The sequence below is a fragment of the Budorcas taxicolor genome, chromosome 11 (genome assembly GCF_023091745.1).
Source record: "Budorcas taxicolor isolate Tak-1 chromosome 11, Takin1.1, whole genome shotgun sequence".
NCBI lineage: Eukaryota > Metazoa > Chordata > Mammalia > Artiodactyla > Bovidae > Budorcas > Budorcas taxicolor.
Genome location: NC_068920.1, coordinates 34,648,021 through 34,666,956, shown reverse-complemented (window position 1 = coordinate 34,666,956; position 18,936 = coordinate 34,648,021). Strand labels below are relative to the sequence as shown.

Genomic DNA, 18,936 nt, shown 5'->3' with positions numbered 1-18,936 from the left:
GGGGAATTTGGCCCAGTTGGTGCATGGGGTAGGGAGTTGCATAGGAAGGCACAGGGCAGAAAGGGATCTGCTGAGTTCAAGAAGCCAAAGGCCAGAGTGGCTGCGATGAAGCAGACAAAGTGGTTAGTGGGAGGAGATGCACCAAGGAAAATAGGGAAGGGCAGATTTGTAAAACTGGGGGTTTGATCCTACAACTGATAGGAAGAGATTAAAAGCTCCTAGTTTGGGTTCTTTGAAAGCACAGTCTGAGGCAAGGACTTGGATGCAGGGAGTTTACTGGGAAGTTAATTCCAGGAAACCAGGGCAGGGAGCAGGGAATCTAAGAACAGACATCTGGGGTAAGAACCTCGAGCATGAAGGATAAAACTCACTTTTTAATAGCAATCAGTTCCCCAGACTCGATGCTTCTTCCCAGCAGGACGGAACCATAGGTTCCATCCCCGAGTTGCTTGATGGTTGTGTATCTATTCATGGTGTGCCCGCTCAGGCCGGACACTCATCTCAGGGCCAAGGTGGATCAGTCCTGCAGCCGCAGCCGACCTCCCCAGAGTGTAACCAGATTTTTCTATGGCAGCACCAGCACAAGGTATTCAATAGAACGTGACTATCTTCCAAATACATATTTTCCAAGATGAGTCTTCTGCCTGTAGAGAATGATAAGAGACAAGGATAAACGTTAATGGACATTTCTGAGTCTGTCTAAATCAGGAACCGGCTGTAACCCCCCAGCTCACCATCCGTTATTTGTAAATAAAGTTTTATTGGCACACAGTCATGCCCACTGCATATTACTGGCAGCTGTTTTCATGCTGCACAGCCAAGTAGCATGTGACATGGATTGTATAGTCCACAAAGCCTAAGGGACGTATTACTATGCCCTTTACAAAAAAAAGTTTGTCCACTTCTGGTCTAAATAATGCTCTTTTCTAACTTTTTATAAAACAAGAAATAGAATTCTTGGAAAGTGATTTCACCACTGACTCAGAAATTAATCAGCTGCAATTTAATATCTTTCTGCTGACTAACCACTGTAAGCAAACACTACATGGTAACTACAGCCGATGGAAATTGCTGATCTACAAAACTCCATGCTAAATATGCTGTGTTCTGTGTAATTCAGCTACAATTAACAATGTAAACACACAAAAGCCAAGAAATGCTTAAATTAAGGTTCTCCTGATATAGAACTTACATGTGCTCCATGAACTGTTTGTGGCTAGGCAAAGATAGTATTTTAATATTTTTATTACTAGACATTCGGAAGCTGAACAAAGAACTAGTAATTTTTTTAAGGCCTGCATGCTGGGTGTGTCTCTTTTAAAGTCATTCATTTGTGTTTTTTTAAAAAGATAAGTCATTGATTTGTTCATTTATAAAACTAAGTGTCATTCAGTCTGCCTATAATGAAGAAAATGTAGTACATAACTTAAGTGATTGCAATGTCTTTAATAATAAAATGTAAATACTTTAAGAGTACTAAAGGCATTAAAAATACATCTGTCAAACTAATAATCTGAAAATTCAAAAGATCAGAAAAGAATGGTTAGAAGTACGTGACATTCTGCAACTAAATCCAGTCAATGCAACTTCTCCTTCCAAAAGAATTCCAATCAATAAATGTAGAAGGAAAGAGGGAATTAAGAAATTCACAATTTGTTATAGACAAGATTCGCAGATGGATGCAAATATTGGTCGATGAATGTTTGGGGAGAAACAGGGGACATAAAATCAGGTGAAATAAGTCCAAGAAAGATAAAGACTGTATGATATCACTTAAGGTGAATCAGGGAAAAGGTGTCTAGGTATTCTTTGTATTGTTCCAGCAACTGTGTAGTATGTTTGAATTATTATAGACTAAAAGTTGAAAAAAATTCTCAAAATGGTAGAGGAATGAAATCTTTAAAAAGATAATATGTATCTTAAGCATTTTTTTGGCCTAAAATATTTTAATGTAGATTTACTTAATAAAACCTAATATGAACTTGTTCGTAAGACAGAACACATCATACGTCATGGCTTCTCCTCGTCATGATTAGTGCACTATGGACTATTTTGGATTCAAGCTGTGTCTCAACATAGAAACAGCATTTGGGCCACAACATAAGCAATTTGGGGCTCTGTATTTTTCCTTCTTGTTTATATTTATCTCCATCTATTTTTTATATGGGGTTTCCCAGGTGGCTCAGGGGTAAAGAGTCTGCCTGTCAAAGCAGGAGACACACGAGATTCTAGTTCAGTCCCTGGGTTGGGAAGATCCACTGGAGAAGGGAATGGCAACCCGCTCCAGTACTGTTGCCTGACTGGCAGGCTACAGTCCACGGGGTCACAAAGAGTCAGATATGACTTAGAGACTAGACAACATTTTTGATATGACAATATGGTTTTCGCATTATTCATAATTTCATTTTCCAAATTAAAATTCCCAAACCATTGTTGTATGTCATCTTCCTTAAAAAAAAAAATCACTGGAACTTTGATCTGTCACAAATCAGCTAACTAACAAATTACATGCTTTTTTTTTTTAAAGTAGCCTTTGACCGAGAACAGTGGGAAACCATTTTTTTAACAAGAAAATAATATGATCAGATTTGCATTTAGTAATCCAGTTAGTTAGAATATTCTTCTTAATGTCCAACTTAAACTTGACTATTCCAATTTCTTCATGCTGCATTTTTTGTGGACATAAAAAAAAAACTGTCATGAAAATGTGTATGATCATCAAATTAGTAATCAGATGTGTACCTCTCAACCTCCTCTTGCTGTAATTACACAACCTTTCCTCATAGGACCCATTTTTGCACTCCTTTAATTATCTTTGGCATCCATCTCTGAATCCTCACACATTTTTCCATCTCCTTGATGAACTATGGTGACCAAAATTTAATAACGATCTACATTCCAGTAGCATGTGGGCTTTCCCTTTTTTGGGGGGTGGGGGGACAATGGGCATTATACTATAATAATTCATATATATTATTAATCATAGAAGCCTTTCTTTGATAGTTACTTCCTCATCGACTAAAATTGTATAATTGGGAAAATGTCTTCCTAGATTACCATTGAGAAAGCTCTGGAAAAAATTGAGAGCTTTATCAAAATCATGATAGAGTGGGTCATTCATTCAGTATACAGTTCCCCTATGATTCCTCCTTGCTACCATCAGTCACATTATCATAGAACAAAACTCAATTACTCTGGCAAGGTTTGACCCTCAACACACCATAGCAGTTGCTTTTTAATTTTATTTCAAGTAATCACATACTGTTGTAAAATGGATCCGACTAGAGTCTCTTCGGGCACTGAAGTCAGGTTGACAGAGTCTAATTTTATTCATACCGAGATGTCAAGCACTATGCAAGGCTTCTAGGGTACATTATGGATAAGGGAAGGTCCTTCCTTTAAATGACTCACAACTGTCACGTACGTGGAAGTTGCCGGAAACACTGTGAGCCCGCAGTAGAGAGAGCAGCCAATTCTTGGGAGGAGGGAGAGACCTGACAACCCTTCAGAGCAAAAGCAGTATTGAGGTTTGAAGAATGAGGGAAGTTTTATTATACAGAAGAGAGAGAAAGGAATTACAGATGGAAAAAAAAAAAACTCTGCCAAAGGTTAGTATGCTCACAAGGCGGCAAATGCCTAGTCGTTCCTACCCTGTGTAAACTGTAGAATCACTTGGGAAATTTTTAACAGATATTGATGCCCAAGTCCCATTTCTAAGGGAAGGTCAAGGGTAGGGGCTGAGTTCTGGTAGTTTAGAAAGCCCTCCAGGGGATTCCAATGTGCAACCCAACTGTGAAGTACAAGGCTAGGGCATAAAAGCCACGGAGGGCAGTAAGGAAATGCAGGCTACTTTGAGTGGGGTCTAGTTGTGAAAAGGTGTATTTGTCATGCAGGAATTTGGTCTTTACCCTGCACAGGGGAACTCTCTGGGGGTTTTTAAGCAGGGAAATCACATGAGGAAGATCCCCCCTTGACTATTCAAACTGATGTTAGAATAGAGAGACTTGAGGCAGACAGACAAGTTTGAGAGTACTGCAATAGTTAGGTGAACTATGTGGAAGGTCTGAACAAAGGTACTGGACAGGATGAAAGTTAGAGTAGGAGATACTATGGGATCTATTTTCTATGGTGTTGAATTTGAAGTGTGCACAAAACCTCTCACTGGAGATGCTCTTAGGCTGTTCTATTTTTTTCCCCCAAAGATAGTGTATTACTGGAGTTCTTAGGAGGACAGCATTCAGACAAGGCTAATATATTGCAAAACCTGGGGTATCATAGAGCACTACATGAATGGTGTCCACTGGAGTTTTGCAACATGGCAGCCGTGGGTCCAGAATAAGGGACATGTGACAGTCTCAACATACACCTGAATTACTGTTCAACTCTGGGTGACAAACTTCAAGAAAGATATTAAAGAACATACTAAAGGTCTAAGTGAAAGCATAAGAAGAGTAGCTGGAAAAACAACAGAATACAGAAGAAAAGGAGACTTAGGCAGCCATGCTGATTATTTCAAGTATACAGAGGGGTACTGGAGAGAAGGATTAGTTGCATTATATATGAATCCAGAGGACAGAACCATGACAGCTATCTGAGTTGTCTATGCTCTAGTAAATTATTTCCTATCCTAAAAAAAAAAAGAAGTGGCATTATGCAACTTAACATTAGACAAAAAGTATCACTTGACCACAGTCAATTCTGAACATAACCTAGCAAGAAGTGGTTAATGACATTTGAGATCAGTATTGCTCAGTTGTTCATCATTTTTGTGGTGGCCTGAATGTAATGACTCACGTTATGCTCTAAAAGGAAACGATAAAAACTCACTGCCGCTCTGGGAAAGCAACAGGGTGATGGACAACACTCTAGGAGAAAGAAGGACCGTATGAGATGCCAACACCCGACAGCCATGCTCCTCTTGCTGCTTAATTTATAGAGCTCTGATTTTATTCAAGATTCAGTATAATCAGGGATGGCAGCCACCTACTACAGCCTCAAGGCATGAACTAGGATCAGTCGAAGCCAAGCCAAGCAATTCTACTTGCTACTGAATGCTGTTTAGGAGTGGGACGATGGGAAGGGAAAAGTGAGCTGGTGAGGGAAGAGAAAGTCTTCTGAGGGGGAATCTACTCCCTGATAGACACAGCTGGGGCTTCCCTGGTGGCTCAGCGGTAAAGAATCTGCTTTAGAACTGGGTTTGATCCCTGGGTCAGGAAGATCCCCTGGAGGAGGGCATGGCAACCCACTCCAGTATTCTTGCCTGGAGAATCTCGATGGACAGAGGAGCCTGGCGGGTTACAGTCCACGGGGTCGCACAGAGTTGGACACGACTGAAGTGACTAAGCAGCAGCAGCAGCAGAGACAGTTGACTAAGAGGTTGCCCTGTGTTTCTGCCTTGAACATGGTTGTATAAAGCTGTGATGTTTAGAGCTGAGACAGTCTTCTGGTGACGATGAAATGCCAGCTCTCAAGATGAGAATCCCAACTGCTGAGGATGGATGCAAAGAAAGAAGCTGAGTCCTGGACGACACCACTGGGCTGCTGCATGATCCCTGAAAACATCTGCTTTACATTCCTTGTTCTATGACCTAATCAAGTCTTGGTGCTGAAGCCACCATCAGGTATTCCATCAAGGACAAATGAAAGCATTCCTGTGGAACGCGTACAGTGACAGGGGCACGGCAGCTGGGGTAAGTTCCTGGCGGGGTGGAGACAACCACGGTGCTACAGCTGCACAAGGAAGAAGTCACCGTGTGGACCACTGGCCAGGAACCTCAAGGAAGGCACAAGGCCACTGATTTCTAAATAATGGCTCATTTCTTTTGTCAAGGACATGTCAGTTACTGATCCTTGCATGACTGACAAAAACCAATTTTTAAAAATTTTCCTTACCAATGATATTAGTTTCCCACAGCGGCTGTTCACAAATTACCATAAATTTGGTGACTTAAAACATCAGAAATGTATTCTCTCACGTTTCTGGAGGCCAAAGCCTGCAACCATGATCACTGGACTGAGGTCAAGGTATTGGAACTTTCTCCAGAGGCTCAAGGAGGAATTCATTCGTTGTCTCTTCCAGCAACTGGCGGCTGCCGGTGCTCCTCAGCGCACGGCCACATCACCCCAATCCCTGCCTCTGTGGCCACACTACCTTCACTCTCTGTGTCAAATCTCCCTCTGCTTCTCTCTTATGAAGACTGCTGCTGCTGCTGAGTCACCCCAGTCATGTCTGACTCTGTGCGACCCCATAGATGGCAGCCCACCAGGCTCCCCTGTCCCTGGGATTCTCCAGGCAAGAATACTGGAGTGGGGTGCCATTTCCTTCTCCAATGCATGAAAGTGAAAAGTGAAAGTGAAGTCGCTCAGTTGTGTCCGACCCTCAGCGAATCCCATGGGCTGCAGCCTGACAGGTCCTCCGCCCATGGGATTCTCCAGGCAAGAACACTGGAGTGGGGTGCCATTTCCTTCTCCAATGCATGAAAGTGAAAAGTGAAAGTGAAGTCGCTCAGTTGTGTCCAACCCTCAGCGAATCCCATGGACTGCAGCCTGACAGGTCCTCCATCCCTGGGATTTTCCAGACAAGAGCACTGGAGTGGGGCGCCATTGCCCTCTCCACTTACGAAGACTAGTGTTTGCATTCAGGGCTCACTCTGATAGGGCTTCTTCGGTGGCTCAGTGGTAACGAATCTGCCTGCCAGTGCAGGAGACACAGGAGAGGCGGGTTCGATCCCTGGGTCAGGAAGGTCCCCTGGAGGAGGGCTTGGCAACCCGCTCCACAGTATTTTTGCCTGGAGAATCCCACAGTCAGAGGAGCCTGGCGGGCTACAGTCCATAGGGTCGCAAAGAGTCGGACATGACTGAAGCAACTAAGCACACACACTCACCCACTCAGACAACCGAGGCTTATCTCCCCATCTCAAATAATTTAATCACATCTACAAATAAGCCAAAAGGTTGGTAATGATAATTCTAGAACTTACTATATACACAGTAGTATGATAAGTGCTTTTATATATTATTCAGTCCTCACAATGGTGCCAGGTAGGTACTATTATTATTGCCCTATTTTACAGATAAGGAACCGGAGACACAGCTACTTGTTCAAGGTTATGCAACTAATCAGCGATGGCATTGAGACAGGAACCCAGGCCGACTGCACCAAACTCAAGGGAGCGATTGCAAAAGATCCAAAGGTCATGAAATCTTTTGAAGATCTGAAAACGAGAGGAATTAAAAGGAGCACTTTGTAGCTCAAAGTTCAAATACGGAAAGCACTGATGTGGCCATGCTCCAGTTGGCCTCATTCTACAATCAAGCTTCGGCGGACCCAGCGGGGATCTTGCCAGCACCCACTGCTTATAGCAGAAGTGACTGATTGTGGACAAAGAGGGACTGAGTTCCAGTTTCCACTTGGCTCAGACCCCCTGTGCCTCAGAGCATCTCTCGGTTCTCGGGTTAATTTCCGTGAAGTTAGGAAGAGAGACTTGATGAAGTGAGGTTGTTTCCTGCTCTAATGCTCTGTGGTCCTATGACTCTCTGGGTCAGGAATCAAGCTAGCACTTGACTAGGGGGAAAAAAAAAGGATCGACATTTCCACTTTTCCAATCACACACACAAAAAGCTAGCGAAGGGCAGATGATTCCCCAGAGGAAACCCATGTCATCTCCCGTCCAGAGCGGGACAAGAGTCCCACTGCCTCAGACAGACCCCAAAGCTCCGAATCTACTCCTTCTCCCCCTCCGAGTCCTGAGACTCCTGTCATATGCTACGACGTGAATGAACTTTGAGATGTTTGTGCTCAGTAGCTCAGTTATGTCTGACTCTTTGCGACCCCATGGACTGTAGCCTGCCAGGGTCCTCTGTCCATGGGATTCTCCAGGCAAGAATGCTGCAGTGGATTGCCATTTCCTCCTCCAGAGGATCTTCCCGACCCAGGGATCAAACCCACGTCTACTGAGTCTTCTGCATCGCAGGTGGACTGTTTACATCACCTCCTCAGGGCCTCCTGTCCCAGCCCACACAGACACAGCCAACAGCTCCACGAGAGGTCACAGCACCCTGTCCCCCACGTCCTCAGTGGTCAGTAACACACAACCCCACCCCAGACACTCACCATACTTCCTTCATCTCTGTTCTCACACCTCCTGATTTGCTTTCACCAGCAGGTTCTCATGGTTTGAATGGTCAGAATATGAATTTCAGTTGTTGCTAGGTATGTCTTATACCACCCTTGATAAGTACCTCAAAACACAGTGCTTCTATTTCTTCATGTGCAAAGTCATGGCAACCAGAGGGTCTGCCCTGAGCAGAAATGTTCTGAAGTTCTGAGACAGGAGCATAGTAAATACTGCAGAAAGATTGGAGAAGGCAATGGCAACCCACTCCAGTGCTCTTGCCTGGAGAATCCCATGAGTGAAGGAGCCTGGTGGGCTGCAGTCCTTCAGGTCGCAAAGAGTCGGGCACGACTGAGTGACTTCACTTTCGCTTTTCACTTTCATGCATTGGAGAAGGAAATGGCAACCCACTCCAGTATTCTTGCTTGGAGAATCCCAGGGATGGGGGAGCCTGGTGAGTGGCCGTCTATGGGGTCACACAGAGTCGGACACGACTGAAGCGACTTAGCAGCAGCAGAAAGATTAAAGTAGGCAGGCTGCCTGAGACCTCCCATCACAGTGCTGGAATTACTGGGTCACAGAGAGTCACAGCAAAGTCCCTGCAGGGTAGTCAGGTCAGGCCTGTGGCCTCTGGGCTAGGCTGTACCCAACTCACAGAGTGATACAGCTATATTTTGATTTCAAAGGGTTCCAGTCAAACTTTGAAATGAATGCTATGGATTTGGGGGCTAGGTGACTTTGGGGAAACCTCCCTGCAGTCTGTCCCAATTGCCCCTCACCCCCGGTTCCATCCTCAGAGGGACACTCCATCTGCTCATGGCCAGCAGTGCATGCCGGGTGCCCTGCTCATCCCCAGCCTGGGACACCGTCTGGACACAGGGTGGTCCACTCTTTATTTTTGAAAACTTGAGAACCACTGAGTAAATGACACAATTACTCATTTTTTAAAGATAGGAGGCAACAAATTGTGTGCACAAGTGGGCATCTCTGGAAATTGCAGTTTACCAGCCCCTCTTCCCCCATTCAGACTTGTATGGCATGCTTTTCTCTCTGAGCCTTGATTGTTTTCCACTGAAAAGATGCCACTGCTTTCACCTGTCCTCACAGGAAAACTGGATCATGTGCAAAATAACTCAAGGGCCCTCCTCCTGGAACCTCTGAGTTCCGTTTTACCTCAAGTGGCATGAAGTCTAGGTTCACACGAGTCCTAACTTTACAAGAGTAAAGTTAATACTGTTACATTTCTTTTAAAAAGGTACTAAAAGTAGTACATCTATTTCTTTTTTTTCCCCCTGGGACCTAATTCTGCTCCTCATATATATTTCAGCAAAAATGTCCTTTGGGTATTTTGCCTCTTGGACTAGTGCTTTTTTCTGCACTGGGGGCAGCAGCTACAAGGCCAAAAGTGGGTCTTGCTGTCCCATTTCTGTGCCAAGGAGCATATCAGAGATGCTTCCGGGTACTGTCTTGAGCCTCCCTGGTGGCTCAGTGGTAAAGAATCCACCTACAGTGCAGGAGATGTGGGTTCGATCTCTGGGTTGGGAAGATCCCCTGGAGAAGGAAATGGGAACCTGCTCCAGTATTCTTGCCTGGAAATATCCCATGGCCAGAGAAGCTTTGTGGGCTACAGTCCATGAGGTTGCAGAAGTCAGACACGATTGAGTGCCCAACCATGCACGCACTGCCTTTAGCTGGAAGGATGGAAGAAGAAAACCGTTACCTGGGTTGCCCTCTGCTGTTCCACAGAGGCTGTTTCATACCCTGACCTCCCTTTCCTCCTTCAACCTGAGCTCCTGAGAGAAGAACTCACACACCAGGTCTTGGGTCCCAGGAGAAAGTTCTAGAACCTTCTATCACTTCTCCTGTAAAGGGCCAGATGCCTTGATCCCAAAGGAAAGTCTTCCACTGCTTGTGGATTCTTTCTAGATTAGGACCCGTAGAAGCTCCAATACTTTGGCCACTGGATGCAAAGAGTCAACTCATTGGAAAAGACCCTGATGCTGGGAAAGATTGAAGGCAAAAGGAGAAGAGGGCGACAGAGGATGGGATGGTTGTTTGGCATCACCTACTCAATGGACATGAAACTAAGCAAACTCTGGAAGACAGTGAAAGAAAAAGGAGCTTGGTGTGATGCAGTCCATAGGGTTGCAAAGAGTCGGACATGACTTAGCAACTGAACAACAACAGGAACCTTCATTCTATGTAGGTTGTGGGCTGTGAAGAACCAAAGAGAAAGGAAATATTGAAGACCCAGAGGAAGAATAACTTGCCCCTGACTAATGGGAAATTGTGTATGAGCCCGGGTGACAGTCTCCCAGCTTCATGGAGGTGGTAGTCGTGGTCTGGGCCTTAGCTGCTCACGTGTTGACCACCCTCTGTTCTAAGGGTGGGCAAGAGAGGTTGAGGTGAAGATGAGGGAGGGAGTCATAACATGTCTCATATTCAAGCTATACTCAAATATCACAGCACGTTTAAATCATAGCAGAGCTCATGCAACATTAAGATGCTTCACAATCATGCATAATAACAAAACAAATCAATGACACGTGTTAAGGAAGAAAACGCTTAACATAAAAATAAAACAGAGCAGTGGTCTGCAAATGTTTTCTGTGAAGGGCCAGTAAACACGTTGGGCTGTGAGGGTGACATGTCTCTGTCACAAGTCCTCTGCTGTAGCACAAAAGCCATCACAGGTGACACGCAAACCAATGGGCATGGCTGCATCCAGCACAAGTCTGTTTTCAAAAACAGGCGGCAGGCAGGACATGGTGTGCGGACCCTTTAAACACAGGGAAACCCTGCAAGGAGGCAGAGGCACTTGACCCTTTTCTGCATAACCCGCGTTTACCCCTGAGTCACAGGGTTACATATTTAGACTGTGTGTATCTTGGGAATATAAGCTCCCTAAGGGCAGAGGTTTTGTTCCTTTCACAACTGTATTCCTAGCACCCAAATAGATACCTGGCATCCAGTTGGCCTGAATAGGTACTCATAATAAAGATGTGTTGAATGGATTAATGAATGAGTGAGTAACTTGCGGGTTTGTAAAGGGTCATTCTGACTGTTGTAAATTTGGGGGCGCTAGTGGTTTCCCTGGTGGCTCAGATGGTAAAGAATCTGCCTGCAATGTGGGAGACCTGGTTTGATCCTTGGGTTGGGAAGATGCCCTGGAGGACAGCATGGCAACCCACTCCAGTATTCTTGCCTGGAAAATCCCCATAGACAGAGGAACCTTGAGGGGTACAATCCATGGGGTCGCAAAGAGTCGGACACAATGACTGACCAAGCACAGGTCACAGTGGTAAAGAACCCTCCAGCCCCTGCAGGAGACGTAAGAGATGCGGGTTCAATCCCCGGGTCAGGAAGATTCCCCTGGAGGAGGAAATGGCAACCCACTCCAGTATTCTTGCCTGGAGAATCCTATGGACAGAGGAGCCTGGTGGGCTACAGTCCATAAGAGTCTCGAAAAGCTGGCTCTCAAAGAGTTGGACACGACTGAAGTGACTTAACACAATTTTCCTATACCATCAACCCCACTTCTGCTGCCATCCCTCATATATAATTTGCAAAACTGAACAGCTCTGTAGAGACCAGGGCATAAAAATTATGAATCCTTCTCAAAAGTTTCACAACAATTTAGGAAAACATGTGCTTTCTAACAGCCAAGGTAATATGTATGTATATATGGCTTACTTTTTCCTCACTCTTGTGAGTTAAATCGATCATTAATAAATTCACTTTCAAAGCAAAGGGTGTCCAGGAGGACACCTGGACACTGTTTCCATAGGCGATTAAAAATGCCTACTTCCTCTTTTGTAAAAAGTATAGGAAGGCTGCTGCTGCTGCTAAGTCACGTCAGTCATGTCTGACTCTGTGCAGCTCCATGGACTGAGGCCTACCAGGGTCCTCCATCCATGGGATTTCCCAAGGAAGAGTACTGGAGTGGGTTGCCATTGCCTTCTCCGATAGGAAGGCTGCTGCTGCTACTGCTGAAAAGTCAATTCAGTAGTGTCCAACTCTGTGTGACCCCATAGACGGCAGCCAACCAGGCTCCCCCGTCCTTGGGATTCTCCAGGCAAGAATACTGGAGTGGGTTGCCATTTCCTTTTCCAATACATGAAAGTGAAAAGTGAAAGTGAAGTCGCTCAGTCGTGTCCGATCCTCAGTGACCCCATGGACTGCAGCCTTCCAGACTCCTCTGTCCATGGGATTTTCCAGGCAAGAGTACTGGAGTGGGTTGCCATTGCCTTCTCCAGTTAGGAAGGCTACTAACCCTGAAATGACATACAAAAAAAGTGACAGCTCCCCAAAGATGTGTTTTTTTTCAAACTCTGAGTTGGCTTCACAAGTCAGCGCTCCCAGGATCTGAAGCCAGCTGCACACATGAGTTCAAACCCAGGCACCCTTTCTATGAAAGTTTCAACTTTCAAAGCATAGTGAGCCAGGTACTTAATGCGCAAGGATGCTTGTTTTCTTTCAAGGAATCAAGAAAGGAAGCTCTCTGCTTGGACTGAGAATTTCCCTTGGGTTCTAGTAAGCAGCAGAATTTTCCTAGCATTGGACAGCACCTCACAAAGAGCAGAGACAGTGAGTGTGAATTTTTCATCAGCCTTGGTTACCATCTCGAAAGGACTCTCTGCTGCAACTTCTACTTCTTGGCTACCGGTAAAGCTGTTTCTGATTTCTACCTGCCATAACACTTCGCATTTCAATGTAATTTGCCCCTGAAATTGATTTGCTTCAGTAAATTGTTTTCACCAGGTAATTTTCTCAAACACTCTGTACACATAAAGATGTTAAAACTGTTTCAAGGTAAGCACAGTCAGTCTAGGACCCAGTTACACTGTGTAAGTCACCTGGCACACATCTCTGTTTGTAAATTTTCCCAGTCACCCACAGAAACCACAAGCACTGAGGTCCCCAGATAGGAGGTTTCTGATGCTCTAGTTACAGGCCTTTCTCAGAAGGCCATGGTCATCCAAGAGAGCTGATGAAACAATTTATGGTTAAGTAAGACCCTATCCACAGGCTGACAGATCAACATGCACAGAAAGGTCACTTTGCCCAAAATCCTGCCCAGAAACCGCTAGGCAACTCGCCCTTCCATAAATACACACACTCACACATACCCCCACGATCAGAAAGACAGAAACGCTATGTACAACTCCAACTCAGCAAGATCCTGCAAAATGAAATGGAGGAGCTTGCTGCAAAGAAGCAGTGAAAAAGAAGAAAAAAATTTAAAGGAGTCCTTGTTCCTGGCAAGGTTCACATGGAAAAACAGCAGCAGATCCCAGAAACAGAGCTGTAGCCAGGAATAACCTAAGCTCAAGCCATTTTAAGTAAGGGCAGGATAACACTTACTAAGGATTCTACATGGTTGTCATCATCTAGGCCTCCAAGCCGAGCCATGACTTGACTCCAAGTCAGTCGATAAACATCTACCAAATACCTGCTACCTGTTCAGGGCTCTTCGAGTCACTGTGGAGGGATGAGCAGATTTTTTGTCAGGTGTGTTCCAGGCACTGTTCAGATACCTAGACCATCTCCACACTGCAGCCAGATGGGGAGGCATCTCCCCTATCTTACATACGACGACTGGCTTCCCAGGTAGCTCAGTGATAAAGAATCTGCCTGCCAAAGCAGGAGATGCAGGAGACCCGGGTTTGATCCCTGTGTCCAAAAGATCCCCTGGAGGAGGAAATGGCAACCTGCTCCTGTATTCTTGCCAGGAAAATCCCAGGAACAGGGGAGCCTGGAGGGCTACAGCCCATGGAGACACAGAGTCCAACACAACTTAGCAATTGAGCATGAACATCCAACCCAATACTTGAAGAATCCATAAGGCCACATGAGTACAGAGGATGAGCCCCAATCTCAATTTTGCTTGAGTTCAAAGCCCACAACCCCACCTTACCATGCAGAAAAATACCACTCCAACCCTAACGAGACTTTCCTGGTGGCTCAGATGGTAAAGCATCTGCCTACATGGGAGACCTGGATTCGATCCCTGGGTCGGGAAGATCCTCTGGAGAAAGAAATGGCAACCCACTCCAGTATTCTTGCCTGGAAAATCCCATGGACGGAGGAGCCTGATAGGCTACAGTCCATGGGGTCGCAAAGAGTCGGACACGATGGAGTGACTAAACTAAAACTAACCCTAAAGAGGCTTAAAATAACCTAAATCAATTAGAGATCAATACAGTCAAAATAACGAAGGCCTAACAAACAAACATCTGGAAATTTGCTAGAGAAATGAACAGAGAAGATGTTATAAAAGAAGTGAGGACTTAGGTTCTTTCCCCAAAGAAGGGTAAGATTTGCACAGGAGAGAGGGGAGAAGTGTGGGGGTTTCTAGGTTAGTGATCTGAGCAGGGACCACCCTGGCTGCCTTTAGTAGAACAGGCCAGTAAGAAGACTGTGCCCACAGAGTGCAAAGATGTATGCTGACCTGAAAATCACTTAGATGGGAAGGGTGAGGCCTGGTTATGAAAGGGTTCAAAAAATCAGGCAAATTATTTTAGACTTGGGATTGTTGAGAAGGGAGAGAACCTGAGGGTTGCAAGGCAAGAAGAGACATGAGGAAGTGATAGTTTTAAGAGACTAGATGGACAAGAAGCTGAAGAGACCAGAATGGGGGTGGTGTGTCTCATTCATTCATTGATTCATTCACTCATTTATCCATCCACCCACCTATCCATCCACTCACTCAGCAAACATTTAATGAGGACTTACTAAGAGCTGGGCTTCCCTTGTGGCTCCACTGCCTGCAATGTGGGAGACCTGGGTTCAATCCCTGGGTTGGGAAGATCCTGCGGAGAAGGGAAAGGCTACCCACTCCAGTATTCTGGCCTGGAAAATTCCATGGTCCATGGGGTTGCAAAGAGTCAAGTGACTCTTACTTTTACTTTACTGAGCCAGCTAGGGAGGCTGCCTCCATCTGCTGGGGAGGAAGGGTGAGGCTCTGGATTAGAATATGGAGGAAGGGTTCTATATAAACCACAGGTCAAAGGTCTTGATGACTCATTGATAGGATGAAGGAAATGAAGGAAAAGATGGCTAAAGATAATTCCAAATGTTCAAGACTGACAGGATTTCCACCATTACTAGGAACCTCAAAACACAACTAGAAGAAAACAACGGGAATAGAAAAAAGAGCTTTGATGATGTGAAATAGTCAACAAATAAAACCCCCAAAGGCTGGTTTTTTTTAGCTTCTTTACACACAGTCTATAGGTAAGAAGTCTCAGTGAGAAAAATCATTTCTCTGTGACTAAATATTGAGTTCCCTTGACTAGGACAGACCTCTGCCCACTCAGACAGGCTCCACCAACCCTCCAACATATCCTTCCATCATCTGAAATTAAATTGGTCTCACTTAGAAATGTGGCTGCCCATTCCTGCTCTGCCACTAGTTTTAACTTTGGAGAAGGGGACAAGGCAAAATGGACAGGCAGGGTCACTGTAGAGGGCTGGACCTTAGGGAGCAAGCAGTGGTATATTATTTTAAATAAAGAATCCCAACACGGCTCTTATTTCTACACCCACAATTACTTGTTCTCAAACAGACAGGAAGGCCAAATTCTTTACCAAATTGCAGTGCTTTGTTCAGAAACTATTTCAAATGTGCATATTTATGAATACATTAACTTCTAGCACAGCTAACATATGGTTCAGGCACAAATTCTTCTTAATAATTTATATGTTAACTACACAAATTTAAAACTCGGTTTAATTTTATATTCGGCAATAGTACAATTCACTTTGGAGGCACATCCTGAAAACCCACTCACTGGAAAATGTGAGAAATGAAAACTATAGCTATCAAACTGTACAAAAAGTGCTCCAGGCTAAAATAAAAAACACAAGTGCCAATACCTTAGAGAAATCTAGCCCTGGATGCAAAATTCAGGGTGATATTTTCTCTCTATAATCCAGCTTCAGCAAGAGCAGTTCTTTATTTAGTTATAAGTGGAAACGAATACTCTTTTCCGAAAAATAAGGCATTCAGCTACTTTTTTATTTAAAAGTAAAAGCCCTCAATGCTACTGTCAAACTTTAAAAGGTGCATTACAAAAGAAACGGCGGTTCTGAAAAATCCTTCAACATCTCTCTCATAAACATCTACTCAGATTAGTAAGAAAGAAATCAGAGCAGAAAGAAACCCAGTGAAAAATGGTTGCACAGAAATATGTGAAGATTTGCTCAGACCCCTTGCGGGACAGCCATAGGCCTAGTCGGGTAAATTCCAAAAGCAAGTCCCTCCACCTTCTACTAAAGGGGCTTCAAATCCGGCCGGGATCTTTCCCCTCCTTTAACGCTAAAAGGTAAACACCCAGCAAAATCTTCCAGACTCGGAGGAAATGGGAGTTTTTCTACCAAGAAGGAGAGACCCACAGGACCGCGGAGAAAAACTACAACCCGAGAGCCTCCCTCTCGCCCTCCATTCCCTCGTGGGGCCACCGCAGGGGGTGGGGTGGGGACCCTCGCGGCTCGGGTCCCTCACCCCAGTGACAGGTCACCCGGCGGAAGCCCCTCATCCCCGACCCCACTTACCGGCGCCGCGGCACAGGCGAGGGCCCGCCCCTGCGGGGAGCGCGGTTCCTCGGAGGGGCAGGCGCGGGGCCGGCCGGGGAGCTGAAGCCTGTCAGGGCGACCCCCGCTAGGACGGGCCGAGGGGTCCGCGCAGGGACGCCCGGGGGCGCCGGCGAGGGGCGCGGGCCGCCCGGCGCATGGTGAGCAGCGGGGATCCGGCCGCTCTCCAGCCTCCGGCAGGAAAACAAACAAAAGGCTGAGAGGCTTGTGGTGGGGACGACCGGTCGCTTTCCCTGGGAAAAGTTACCCTGCAGCTCCCCTCGCTGGCCCCGCGCGTCCCTGCACCGCGGCCGGACCGCCTGGGGCGCCGAGCCGCGCGCTCCGCTCTCCACCCGGGCCCGCGGTAGCCCAGGGGCCCTGTGTCCCGCCCACCGCCGAGGAGCTCTCCAGCTCCACACGGCCGCCTAGGGCATCAGGATGGAGAGATGCAGGCCGAGGATGCACGTTCGGACATCCCATTACAGATGATCATGGTGGACACGCTTTCCTGGCTTTAAAAAACATATCTGTAATGCCACCGAAACGTGGTTAAAGATGGCAAATGGCACCATACTTAACCATAATAAAAAATATTTAAAATAAAAACCAGACTGCGTGTTAGCATCCATTGGAACTTCAAGAGTTTTTATGTTGTGAGCAACTTTAGTTTGGAAAACTGGATTGTTACTCAGGTGGAAAACACACTAGGTAACGCTCTACAGATTGGTCTCAGAGTGTAACTAGTTATTTGAAATTTAACACTGCTTAAACGCCATCACTTGTGTCGTTAGTTATATTGCAAAGGCAAATCATCCCTGTGAAGACTGGCTCTGAACCACTTTGAAAAAAGAAATTGCTTTGAGGTCCTCGATTTAAATTCACATAATTGCCCCAAGCCAAGGGGTCTCACACTTTTAACTGGAGGCATCAGAATCACCCCCAAGAGCTTGTGAAAACAGATTGCTGGGTCCTCTCCCCAGATCAGGAGAAACGCACTGCCCTAAGTAACACAATTTAAATTAATAAAGCAGTAATCCTTTCTCTGAGTTTAGATCTCCCAGCTCATATCAGTTTTCTCTCACTTTGTTTTTAAATTCTAAGAACTGAAAAAATTATTTCCAAAAAGAATCTGTGCAAAAGGCCCAAATCCCTCTTTTCTCTTGCTTCTGTTGAAGAAACAAGATACAAGACTGCTAAGCTTCCTTAGACTTCCTGTCCCAAATGGGAAAGGGTCATCTGTCCACTTGGCAGTTGTATAACATTTATCTACACTCATGTTTACCTACATAACACCCAAAACATATGGCAAATGAGAACTGAAAGTCATTATCAATGAAAAGATATGGAGACAGGAGGCAGCCTAACAAATCATATAAGCATCCCTATGAAAAGTGATTTTTGAAGTATTTAAAATGATCAGTTTTAGTCAAACTCAGTTGATCAAGCAATTGGCAAATGGACTGTCCTGATTTACCTTTAACAAGGGTCCACTGGGCTAGTAAGTGGCTTAGGTCAGTAGTCCTAGCCTAGGGAAAATTATAACCATGTGAGTATTACATAATATGATGAAATAATACAACCCTGTAAAAAGGTCCAGTGGATAGAGTGGATACTTATCTAAAATGTTAAGATAACAACAGCATTTTAATAAAGTAGATGCTCAATTTATTGTTACAAATACTAATTATTTTATTAAACTTTATTATTTACTAGAATAATAGAAATAATGTCATGAGCCTTCAGTTTAATGAAATAGACTAGTTCTGAAAATATTTCAATATCCCATTCCTCATTTGCAAAACCGATCTTTTGTATTCATGAATCACATATAGCATTTCCTTCTACTTCTTGACTACATCTAGTCTTTCTCCCATTTTAATTTCAAAATATGATTTAGAAGAGGTCATGGGGTGGAAAATCATCATTAAAAGACCTAAGCCCTAGAGTCTCCTTTAAAAACTACAAACTGGTAAATTTTTAGACTCCCTTAAGTAAGAATGTACTTTTTACAGGTAGCTGACTTAGGCAAATGAAAACATACCCAGCAGAACGATGGATCCTAATATTAAAAGATAGTAGTTGGGGCTTCCATAATGTAGCTCACCATTCTGCACCCCTCACTTTCTTTTGCCTCTGTTTTTCTGCAGAAAAATGTACTGCATTACTAAGATCTAAATAAACAGAATAAAATAACGGATAAGAGATTTAAACTTGTGAATTCGTGCCATCACGAGTAGGGTCTTGGAAA

The 18,936-nt window shown here is 44.8% G+C and overlaps 1 protein-coding gene across 1 annotated transcript in view; it reads right to left on the bottom strand.

The window, feature by feature from the left end:
* Positions 1 to 16,717, bottom strand: part of CILK1 (ciliogenesis associated kinase 1) — a 45,015-nt gene extending 28,298 nt beyond the window's left edge. Inside the window, exons 1-2 of the mRNA XM_052649004.1 lie at positions 16,671 to 16,717; positions 372 to 644 (exon numbers count right to left, since the gene is read on the bottom strand). Coding sequence (XP_052504964.1) covers positions 372 to 472 — 101 coding nt within the window. The 5' untranslated portion in view covers positions 473 to 644; positions 16,671 to 16,717. The remainder of the gene's footprint in view (positions 1 to 371; positions 645 to 16,670) is intronic.
* Between the last annotated feature and the right edge of the window lie 2,219 nt (positions 16,718 to 18,936).